The sequence below is a fragment of the Pituophis catenifer genome, unplaced genomic scaffold (genome assembly GCF_029215685.1).
Source record: "Pituophis catenifer annectens isolate HBS135680 unplaced genomic scaffold, rPitCat1.0.hap2 SCAF_1, whole genome shotgun sequence".
Classification (NCBI taxonomy): Eukaryota; Metazoa; Chordata; class Lepidosauria; order Squamata; family Colubridae; genus Pituophis; species Pituophis catenifer.
In genome coordinates this window covers 219,855,069-219,867,679 of record NW_027256881.1, presented here as the reverse complement: position 1 = coordinate 219,867,679, position 12,611 = coordinate 219,855,069, and the positions used below count along the sequence as shown (strand labels likewise).

The 12,611-nt window shown below is 34.7% G+C and overlaps 1 protein-coding gene across 4 annotated transcripts in view; it reads right to left on the bottom strand.

Annotated features, from left to right (window-relative positions):
- Nucleotides 1-346: 346 nt before the first annotated feature.
- DPP10 (dipeptidyl peptidase like 10) overlaps nt 347-12,611 on the bottom strand; it is a 201,389-nt gene continuing 189,124 nt past the window's right edge. For all 4 annotated transcript variants that reach the window (XM_070957038.1, XM_070957037.1, XM_070957039.1 and 1 more), the window contains 5 exons: nt 5,791-5,890; nt 5,231-5,289; nt 5,065-5,137; nt 1,780-1,853; nt 347-484 (listed from right to left, as the gene is read on the bottom strand). In XM_070957038.1, coding sequence (XP_070813139.1) covers nt 347-484; nt 1,780-1,853; nt 5,065-5,137; nt 5,231-5,289; nt 5,791-5,890 — 444 coding nt within the window. The remainder of the gene's footprint in view (nt 485-1,779; nt 1,854-5,064; nt 5,138-5,230; nt 5,290-5,790; nt 5,891-12,611) is intronic.

Genomic DNA, 12,611 nt, shown 5'->3' with positions numbered 1-12,611 from the left:
AATCAAAAAGTTATGTGCATACTAAATAAAACAGAGCAACTACATACTGAACAAACAGTGAATCGTAACAAAATCAACATGCACTAATTCTACTCTTATGCAAAATTAATATCTTTCAGAAAACTGCATCCAACCTTTGGCCTTGCGCAAAGGTATACGTTTTGTTCCTTCATCAGACATGGATTTGTGTATTCAAATCCCAGTTTTTTTAGCCCACTGTCACAAAATGTGCTGTTCCACTGCTATAAACTTTGGCTGCCCTCAGACTCCCAAAGAATCTGGTTTTTTTACAGTCAGCTTTAAATGTGGTTGTAGTGATCCTCATACAAGTCCTATTCTTCATTCCTTATTCATCGTCTTCTACTTCCTGTGGTAAAATGGGTGTTTCTTCCTTTAAACAAGCACTAAAAAAGTTGAGAATTGTGCTATAAAGGTGATATTTACTCTTCTCTGATGTAATATAATGACCTTCATCTGGATAGATCTAGGGTAGGAAAAATAGAAATAAGTAGATTTTAAAAACCAGTTGACAAGTTTTCAAATGCATTTGTAGCATCACAGAATGAATGCCTGAGACAATTATTGTGGTTTCACTGAAAACATCTAAATTTCAAAAGTGAAATATATTTATGTTATAATTTAAACCAGGAGTTTAATTTTCCCAAGGGGCAAGGTGAGAAATGGGACTATTATGGAGGGCCAAACCAATATACCTGACTTTATGTCCTCAAACTCATCACCAGAACTCCTTAGTTGCTCCAAGGCAAGGTATGAGAGTTTGCAAATGTAGAAAATGATTTCTCTTCTCACCTTTCCAAATGAAGGAGTGTGCGGTGATTGTGCAGAACCAGACCAAACTTGGCTTTTTCACCCACCCCCCACGGCACACTTACTTACACTTGATTTCTAATTTCCGGTTGATCTCATGTGGACTGGAGAGGGATAGTCAAAGGATGGATGTGATCTTGGGGTTGTAAAATACCCAGATCTAATTTAAACCATCATTTTACAGCCTGCACAAAACATTTCTAGCTTTTAAGATTTTAAAAATGTTTTTGTTTAAAATGGCAATCCTTATTTAATTTTTCAAGATTTAAGGGAAATAGTTTGTTTCAAACATTGGTAAAAAATAAGCTTATGTTGTAATCCATGGAAAAACACCACTGTGTCTCTAAATATTAAAAACAGGATGCCAAATAATTAAAATTTTCAAACAGCAATGGGTCTTCAGCTGAAATACAATTTGATTTCAGGAAACTCTGATTTTTCACAAATCAGTATACAATTCTACTGCTGCATCTGTGGCAAATGTAGAGATTTTGCAAGCAATAGACAACTACTGTACGTTGCTTTCACTGTTCAGTTTAACATTTTAGCCTCTCTGTACTACATTATCATCATAAGTCCATTAGTACAATAAACATTTCTCATTATATTCTGTTTAATGCTATGAAGGCAAATATTTCAAGTTTTAAAAGTATGGTTATTTCAATATTAATTGTGGTAAAAACTAAATATTATGTATTTTATAATTTATATTCTGCTCTTACTTAAATTATTCTGCTCTTGCTTAAATTATTATTTTTCCTTTCTCTTTTATTGGATCTATTTTGAGTAAAATAATTCTCAAAGATATTTAAGTTATAGATAGCTAGGAATATATAGATAACCAGCCAGGCTTTCTGGACAAAGATGTATTTTAAATACATGCAACAAAGAGCATAAGAAATCTAAACCTAAAAAGATGCATAAGCTATGACATTCCTAAATATTACATACCTGCATAGTATAATTCACTCCGGCTTTTATTAGGTGTTTAATTAATTCTGCTGAGTGCTGAAAATGGACTTTAGCTGTGGGACAACAACATCCAAGTGTTAGTGAAAGGCATTATTAATATCAAACAGTTCCTGCAGATTAGCTCAACATAGTCAAGATTTTAGTGAAAATGCTTTTTCTGTTTAAGTATAAGATCATACTCTTTCCTACAAATTTTACATTTTTTATTTTATAAGAAAAGTATAGCAGAGTGACTATATACACTGTACATCTCATAAACTCATTTCTCCTCATTTACATTGTGTATCCCTTTGGGGAGTTTAGTTGACTGACAACTCAGTTAATGGATTTGTCAGGTACTTTAGACAGTCTGCAATGCAATCATGTCCATTTTTGTTATGAACTAAAACCTTCTAAATTTGACAGGACTTATTCCCAGATATGTACTGTATTTACATGGCACACCTAATTCAAACTGCAAGTAAGATAGCTGTACTTCAACCACATTGCTATTCTGATATCATGTGTATAAAACATTCTGAAAAATATTGTATACCACAGGTATTATTTCTTAAATATTGGTAAGGTTCAGAACATTGTTGAGCGTGTAAGCGCTGACATAGGTAACTACAATAAATATAAGTTGGTTCTGAATCCTGAAGTGTAACCTAATTATTAAACTAATCTTCCCTTTTATTGTAATGTTATCACATTTCTACCACATTCTGAAATGTTCTTTTGGAAACACTATGAAACATTGTAAACATGTACTTTACAATGATACAGAGAGTGGTTGTCCAACCTTTTGACTTGCCTGCGCTGTGTCGAGTGACTTGGGCCACATATAAAACATGCAATATAGTTAATGTGTATCAATAACAAACTTCCTCTATTTTTAATATTTTTATTATCATGTGGACCTGGACATTACTAGCTGTCCAGGGCTACATGCAGCCCATGGGTCACAGGTTGGACATGCCTGATATAGAGGAAGGCAGAAACTGCATTTAATAGTCCACTCCAGATAAACTGATTTTATTTTTCCTTAAGTGTATATTTTTAAATATGGTTTTGATCCAATGAACTTCAGTTTAATGAATGAGCCATGGTAGCGCAGTGGTTAGAGTGCAGTACTGCAAGCTACCTTTGCTGACTGCTGGCTGCCTGCAATTTGGCAGTTCAAATCTCACCAGGCTCAAGGTTGACTCAGCCTTCCATCCTTCCGAGGTGGGTAAAATGAGGACCCAGATTGTTGGGGGCAATATACTGACTCTGTAAACCACTTAGAGAGGGCTGTAAAGCACTGTAAAGCAGTATATAAATGCTATTACTATTGCTAATGAATACATTCCCAAGAATGTCTAGTTCTGTTTGAAGGGGGTTTTAGCTACTCATTAGAAATATATAGAAACATACAAAATCTATCACACAGGAATGAGTAAGTGGCAATACAGCTTTACCAGGCCCAATATTAATATTATTTTAATTATTTTGCATCTAAATGATGACAGAAAGAGGAATACTTGGAAGTTGGAAGCAAGGTGAGGATGAGTCTTCAAGTTTAACCAAGAAGGACAATAGGAGGCCATTGCCCAAACCAGAGCTTGAGCAGGATAAGATCTCCAACTTTACACATGCAGAAATATCAAACATTTTCCCAGTCCCATTTTCCCCTACTGCCTCATTATCTTCTCTCATCTCCAGAGCACGAGCTGTTGATGCTATTGCTGGAAAAAATGGGGATTAAAAACTTCCCCTTTTACTTTTCATGTAGTGACAAGATTTTTTAATACCTGAAGATAGTTGTACTAATGCAAAGTATCTATTGGTATAATCCACAGCTTTGCTTAACATTTAATATGAATGTCAGGTAATGTATTTAATAAAACTGAAATACTTCCTGTATGCTGAAAGCTCAGAGACGGCTACAGCTGAATGATAACGAAAGCATGTATTTAGCATGAAAATGATGAATTTAGAAAATTTATAATCAAAGACTTCCTCCTTCCCTCCCTCCCTCCCTTCTTCCCTCCCTCCCTTCATATTTAATTTGTAATTTCCAATTTCCCTCTTAGGGAAGTAGTTTGAGAAACTAAGATATCTTTGTGCATTGGTAAAATGCAGCGGATATATTTGTCTTATCTATCCTCTATGATATTAGGGAAAAAAATATTGTGAATTTTTGTTTTGTTTCTCAACTATGGACTTCTATAAATGAAAAACTCTGGATAGGCTGCTATTTTCTACATTTATGCTATATTCAACAATTTCCAAATGTATTGTACACTTTTCAACTCTTCTGCCTGGAATGCCTAAGCATTTGTTTACTTCGGACAGTACCCGGTACTTACCTGGTAAAGCAGCCACATGGCCACAAAGCCAAAAAAAATAATAATAATAAAAAAAAAATCTAGTATACAGAAATGCAGAAAAGCTCACTTCAAAGCTACAGCCAGGTAGCCTCATCAAATGCCTGGGAAGAATCTCACCCATTCGTATATTATTTATATTTCTTATGCTAAGTATTACATTTCATCCATTTCACATACTGTGTTTCTGTTGCAATCTCCCCTTATGAAGAAAGAATGCCTGAAGCACGAATACAGAGAAAACATATAGAATTGGGAGACAATGATCCTTTGATGACTCCCTCCCACAGAATTCATGTGTCAGATATGGAAAGCTCAATCTTACCATAGGTCTGTGAAGCAGACCTGTAATGGGCACACAAGCTGCAAAAGGTAATGAATATGACCACAAAGCTAGGCAGCCGAAAGGATAAGAGCAAAGAGAGGAAACAGTAACATAGAGGTGACGTGCAAAGATTTATTTTATAAACAGTCTCACAGGGATGAACGAAGCCATGAAAAAAAAAATAGCCTATCTTAATTAGGAAATTTCAGTAATCTAGCTATAAATGTATCAAGAAGGTCAATTTGGTACTATCTTTGTTCCACCTTACACAATTGGCCAGTGGCAGAGCAGGAATAATTTAAGTGATTATTAAATTTTGATGTTCAACAGTTATTAATGCATGTTGCCTGCCAACAAAGGCACTGCATTTCATAAAGTTTAAACAAATTGGTCCCTACAGCTAAAAAGAGTTATAAAAGAGTAGTGTCACTTGTTTGGCTAGGAAACTGTCAATGGAGTCTCACAATGGGATCTCTAAGGGCAGACAAAACCAAGTCTTATAAAGCTCTCATGTTCTTCATGCTTATCCTTCACTGAACTTCTGCAGAAGACAAACAGCAACTAGGAAAGTGCATTTGTGTAAATACTCACTATCTGCTGTCCCATGGATGATTAACAAATTTCCTTCCTTAAAGCCATGAATATTGTGCAATACGCTGGATGCCTTTTGAAAAGGAGAAAACATGCACATCTGTGATTGATTTGCATTTCGAATACCTCCGGCACCCCATCTAGAACCATAGTATCTCTTACTCACTTGGTAAGCATTTTCTTCTTTAGATGGATTGCCCAGGTATCTTTCTGAAAAGGCAGATGCTGTACATAGGAAATAGGAAAACTTAATAGCTATTAAATTACTTTTGGAGGAACGTACTAACATATATGGCCAATTATATTTAAGCTCTGCTATGGAACCCAGTGGAGATGAGATGCAGACTATTCTCAGCAGAAAACAAAATCTCCCGGCTCCTCATCCAGCATGATCCCATTTGAAGCCTCCTGAATGACATCCATCCCATCAGCAGGCAAAGCGGGGAGCAACATGCAGACATCTTGATTACTTCTGGCTCTGAGGTTTCTGTTATGGGGCAGCCATTGCTATGTGATGTGGAAAAGTGGAAAAGCACTTAAGGGCACCACCTGTTTTAAATGCAGATTTATTTATATATGCTAAACCTGATTGTGCTTTTTTTTTTTTAAGCAGCCACCTTCTGAGTGAACTGTCTGCATTTGTAATATTATATAAGTGTCTCGGCTGCAATTAAGAAAGGGAAAATGAGCTACTGTGGAACAAACTGAATGATACAACCCACTCACCATACAGTCGCATGTCTGTAATTGGTGCAATTATAGCTCCACACTTGAAAAGTTTTTCGTTGGACTTCAGAATCATTGATGCAAGGTAACCTCCATAACCCTAGGAAACAACTGATGTGAGTTATAATGTGCTCATTATTGCCTTGATGAGACTATTCTTTCTTATGCATGCCCCCACTTTTATATTTATTTCTTTGGTTTCTCTTATGCCTCTGTGGGCATAAATCAAAAGTTATTTCTTTAAAAAAAAGGGCAGAGGATGTTTTGCTTCAGCATACAGTTTGAAGAAGGTCCAATGATATCCCACATGTTACTGAAATGCTTGTACGCCATTATTAAATATACACAAGATGAATTACTGGAGCTCTTTAGCCATTTTTATTAATGTAGAGTACTAAAAGCTGCTGTTGATCAATGATGTTTATTTATTTTATGCAATCAGAAGTGGCTATACAGCCCTGAGTTTAATTCCAAAACCGGAAAGTGGAAATGGAAAAAAAAAATCCATTGAAAAAGTATTGACCTCATTCTTGTTTTCCTCCTTCGCAGTATTAATATATCACCACAGATATGAGTGTTACTAATTAAGTAATCACTTGCTCTTGTTTTTAATTCAAAGAACTATGATGCTATTGGGTTGCTAAAGTTGCATATGGATATTCAGAGCAGGATTTGCTAATCTAACCTTAAATATGACTAGGACAATCAATTTAACTAGGGACAGAAACATTTTTGTCTGACTCGGAACATTTCAGACTGAGTGAAGGTGGCAGTTCAAATACATATGGGAATGTTCCTCTGTTTGTTAAATCATACTTGTAGAAAATGAGCATATACTTAAAAGTTATAGATCCTTTTTACTTACTTACACCATTCTCAGAGCAAAAACTTTTAGAGAAATAATACAATATATTGGCGTAAATACAGAACGTTACAAGATTGCTATAGATAAATGTTTCTGAACAGTCAATGGGGTATCAAGAAAGTAAATAATTAGTTTCCCATTAGCAAATCAGTTGTGATAATAAGATATATAAATATAAAATAAACATCAAGTTTGCCAATTCTAGTATCTGTCTAAAAATGTAAAATATATTTTATTTTATTTTAAAGAATTAGTCTTTTTGTAAAATACCCAACACTGTATATTTCATATATTAATTCATAGCTGAATATTTTATATAATGTATGCTTTCATTTCTTGTCATTTTTCAACTATAGATGTTCAGTTAAATATAAGCATGGAACAGATTTAATAATTTTTATATTTACAATAAATTTATTAATATGAATAAATTATAAAAGAAATTATAAATAACATTTTAAAATTGATATGGCTATGCCAGAAGTAGTTTTCTCAGAAAATAGATGTCATCTTTTTTCTTCTTCCATTCCTGCTAAAAATAATAGTAGTTTTAACAGTAATTGTGTGAGATGGAATTAGAGAAGTGTTTTTATTTGTTTGTTTATTTATTCATTTAAATTTATATGCTGCTTAACTCACTGAAAGAACAATTCTTCCTTCCTCACTCTAAGTTACCTGTATAAATATTCAATTAAATTAAATTCACTTAAATATTTAGTGCACTTTAGATCAGGGATTAGCAAATGAGAAAAATGCATTAGATTACTATGGATGTCTATGATTCTAACTACATTATTTATGTCACATTTCTAATAAAGTTATTTTATATATGTATCTGCTTTCCGTATAATACAGAGTTATGGCCAACTGATTAAAAAGGATTATTTCTACTGATACATTAAAGACAGCTGCAATGCACTGTCTACTGAGCCTTTGTAACATCTTGCCTGATGAAGAGTTTTAGACAAAAGCTTGCATTCTGTTTTATATCATGTTGATTTTAGAAAAGTATTACTTCCCTATGGATTTTGGAATTTTCCCAAGGAACAGCAATGAGACTTAGTGTTGAATATATACTATAAAGAATATATTCAATATTAAGGCATGTCTTAATTGAAATTGTCACACATTTGGAAATGTACTCCAATCCATTAGTAATAACTGAAGATTACTGCTGAATATTGGAATTAATATACATATACATATACATATACATATACATATACATATACATAGATACATACATAGATACATACATACATATACATATACATACATACATACATACATACATACATACATACATACATACATACATACATATATATATATATATATATATATATATATATATATATATATATATATATATATAAAACTGAATGGTATGACTTCCTTTGTGCCTGGGCTGGGAGGAGAGCTGGAGACAGGTGGGAGGTGGGAGGTGAGAAGAAGGAACAAGAACAGAGTTGCATTCATTGTTGTAAATAAGAAGGACATAAAGAGTAGATGAGTTCAAATTTTTCTCCCTCTTACAACCGAAAGAAGCAAACATCAGCATCTGAAAACTTAGTGGTGAAGGTTGAGAAACTGAGATCCACTGACATGGCAGTAAAAATATTTTTGCTAAAGGTAAAACCACTTGTCTGACTCATCTATTTATGCCAGAGGCAACAGAATACAACAAGTGAGAGACTAACTAAGGATATCATACACAGATGGTAGGAAAAGGGGGTTACTTAGAGCACATTGGGCTGTAAGTGACTATGCGTGTAAAATATGAATTAAATAGGTAATTTAATAGCAAACTACTGCTACATTTTTCCAAACCATTAATTTTGTACAAGAATACCAAAGCAAGGGTAATTGACAAATCCTCTGTATTGGGGCTATAAAAGTGTGATTCTGGGTGCACATAGGTACACATAGAATCTCTATGGGGACCCCTTAAGCACCTCAATTCTAACAATTGTTTGTGGAGGTTGGGTGATCCTGGGAAAAGGTGCAGCAATTTTAAGGTAACCCTGAGAAGTGGTACCTATTAATAGGTACACAGTCCAAACAGCATTTGCTCTTTGAATCTGCGCTGGATACCAGGAGTTATATATTGTGGGCTTCTACATATTTTTAATACTTGTAAGCATTGTCATCAAAATTTGGCTGGAATATTTTGTTTGTAGTCAGTTATTTATGATATATCTGGCTGTATGACATGCATATGAGTTTGGGTGGCATCACAGCCTAAGAACACAATAAAATATAAAACAATACAAAACAAAGCCTACAAGTAGTTCTCAGTTTAAATGGCAATTGAAACTGGAAACTGCTATTGTTAATGAATGATTGTAGCCCAAGAACTACCTGTAATAGACAGGGAGAGGGGAACCATCAAAACACAAAACTTAATTCCACTGCACCCACCATTAAAGGGAACCCTCTCAATCCATTTAGCTTTAGGCCCGGGGACACAACCAATTTTTCAGAGATTGCTTGGAGGAAGGCAAGGTGAATGATATATAGGTCTCTGGACAGATGCCACAATATTGAAGTCCATTTCAATAGTGCTATTTAACTGATGGGATCAGGAAGAGGCAGACACTAAAGAAAAAAGATAGTTCCTCAGGTAACTAAACCCTCTGACATGTAGGGATTTATAGGTAATAACCAGCATTTTGAATTGATCAGAAGCCAACTGGAAACTAATACAACTTTATAGCAGAGGGTCTAATGAGGCTTGCTTAACATTGCTCATGCTGCTGCATTCTTAACCAGCATGTTATAATAATCTAATCACAACATGACCCCATGAGAGACCATGGAGAGAGCCTCTTGACCGAGGAGTAGACACAATTGGTACACTAGCTCAACCTGTGCAAAGGCCTTCTGGTACATAACTGCCACCTGCTTGTACACAAGTTCCAAGTACCAGTGTTTCTCCAAAAATAAGACCCTGTCTTCTATTTTTTTTCCCACCAAAAAAGGCACCAGTTCTTATTTTTCTGGAGGAGGATGCCATCCACTGACTCACCTTACTTGCCTCTGTCGCTACCAGAGGCCTTCAGGAACTTCTTCATCCAGCAAGGCTTTCCTGAAGGCCTCTCTAGTGATAACAGAGACCTTCAGGAAAGCCTTGCCGGCAGAAGAAATAGGCCAAGATATGCGAGGCCTGTCTGCAATTGTCCGAAGATAAGTAATAGGGCAGCTCCACCACCCCCATCCCCACCCTAGCTTAATTTTTACCTGTGCACCCTGGAGTGGGCGGGGTCTTAATTAGGGCTTATTTTGGGGTACGCTTATATTGGGCGTACATGTAAAAATCAAGCTAGGACTTACTTTCTGAGTAGCTTCTATTTTTTGGGAAACACGGTAGGGTAATGTGACCCTTATTCAGAGTTAAAATGGAAAATCCCCAGAACTGGGAGGTCCAAATATCCAAAGCCATCTGGTCTTGCTGGGACTGAGTTACATATTAATCTGGAAAGTAGCGTTAAATGGCATTAATCAAGGTTTTGCTCTTGGCTCTGTACCGTTGGTAAGAAATATCTTACCGTACATGTCAAGATGGAATGGGATTTTGAAAGTTGAGAAGAATAGGTAGGAACTAGAAAGAAACATATACAAATGAAAAGTTCTACGTAAGAAAAAAAGAATCAATAGTTTAAGTTTAGGATTGAGGAGACTATACTAAGGAGAAATTTATGTAAAATGATTTATATATGTTGGTGAATCATAGCTTGAATAAAACCCTCCAGACAAAACAAAACACTAAGTCAATTCTAGGTTTTACCAAGAGTAGTAATACAGTATTGCTGTCAAAAGAAGTTGTGATTTCTTTCTAATCTGCATTAGTAAGGAGACAACTAAAACACTGCATGCAGTTCAGGGCATTACATTTTAAGAATGACGTTAACAAACTGGACCATGTTCAAGGGAGAACAATCAGCAGGATAAAGGGCTTAAAGGGAATTAAACGGGGGAAAAAAAGGAATGGTTGAAGGCTTGGAGAAAAAGCTTATAAGAAGACATGATAGTAATCTTCAAATATGTACAAAGTAGGACAGAATTATTCAGAGCAATTTCAAAAGACAAGACAAGAAACAATTTAATAAATCAGAAAGAAACAGAGTAGAACAGCTGGAAAATTTGTATATGCTGAACGCGACTCAATACTAGAACAGATTGACTTGGGAGATGATAAGAGTCTTACAGGAGATGTTTATATAAAAATGGGGTGGCCCTCTTTCAGAAATGCTGCACTAACAAATTCTCACACTGGACAGGGAGTTGAACTTGATTATCTCCAAGGTACCTCCTTATCTTCCATTCTATGATTATGGCATTTATTGAGAAAAATACCTAGGAAATTCACTTTAATTTCCAGGATACAAGTCACTGAACAGAGGTCATTCATAAATCCATTAAGTCTTTCGATCTTTTTTTTTTTTTTTTTTTTTACAAATCTGTGAATTTTGGCATGTGGTATTTATTTTGATTGTACTTTTCTTGTTTCAATCTAGGCAATTCATTCTTCTTTCAAGATTTGCTGGATGAAATTCAACTCTAACAGGACTGAATTTCATCAATATATTAGTGATCCCAAATTTCCCAAACTACTGCCCCAACCTTCATCACAAAGTATAAACTTTTCACCTCCTCTTAAATTACAAAAATGATATCTTCTTCCCATAACTTATCTCTTACCTACTTTATAAACAAATTCATTATCCATAGTCATTTCAGTTGTGGTGTCAGCAAAAGTTCATTAAGGATTACCAGAGATAATATATTTATTTTAACCTTGATCAAATAAACTAACTTTAAATTCTTTCCTTTTACTTCTAACAATCTTGATTTTTGTTAAAATAATGTCCTAGAATCTTATTTCTTTTCCTTTCTTCTTTGTTCCTTCTCTTGAGACTGTTTAAAGCTTTAGCTACTCTGTTTTGTAAGTCCAATATAGAAAAATTATCCAGGTCACTATCTTGTTGTTTGTATAACCCTTTTAATTATTACAACTTAAGTCAGTTTCTTTTGTATGTCCAGTGTAGCATCTTTTCCATTGTAATTCTTGTAGCTTATCATTTTTAAGTCCACTTTGAATGCTGCCTTTCAGGTAAACCTTGCTCCTCTTCCATTTCATCTTTTAGACACCATCTATTATAGAGGCAGATATCATTGCTGACATTGTTAGTATTACTATAATTCCATTTTTCAAAAAATACCCTTCAGTATTTCCAGTTTTGGAATATTTTGCACCATTCTGTAACTGTCAGTCAAATTTATGTGTTCTCTTCTCCTTTAACTGAAATAACTAGTTCCTTCTAGTGTCTTTTTTTTAAAAAAAATAAAAACAAAATCATTTTCCCATGGGAAAGATTCTTTATAATTAATTCCAAAATCCTAAATTCATCTTTCAAAAATCGAAGTTTTAATCAACCCTTTTCTGTTTATTATTTTTTTAAAAAAGCTTATATGTTAAATTGGTTTTTCATTAAGGGCTGAAGGCAGATTTATACAGTCTTTTCAGATTTGTTGATCCATAGAGTTCTAAAAGCTGAAAAGGAGATAATAAGTAATTTACAAACGTGATTAGAAAAGGAAGTATGCCAATGTAGTGCCCTTTTAAAGGCACCAATCATGGTTTGAGCAAGATTGCTATTTCCTTGTCTCCCAAGCTCAAAATGCAATGGAGACAAGACAGCTGTCTTTCAGGCTTCTCATGAGGAGTAACTATCTGGAGCACTTATGGACAATCTCACATCCTCTTTATGTTTGGAGAGTTTCAAAGAGCTGGTTGATTCCTAGCTCTGTGTTCATTGGCTCCACTTTTTTGCAGAGCTGTGTTCAGTCTGTCGTTTCTTCTTCCAGAAACCCCATTACTTCCTAAAAACAGTTTTTCAGAATCTGACCTTTATAGCACACAGCAACAACATAAAACACTTTTAAAGTACGCCAT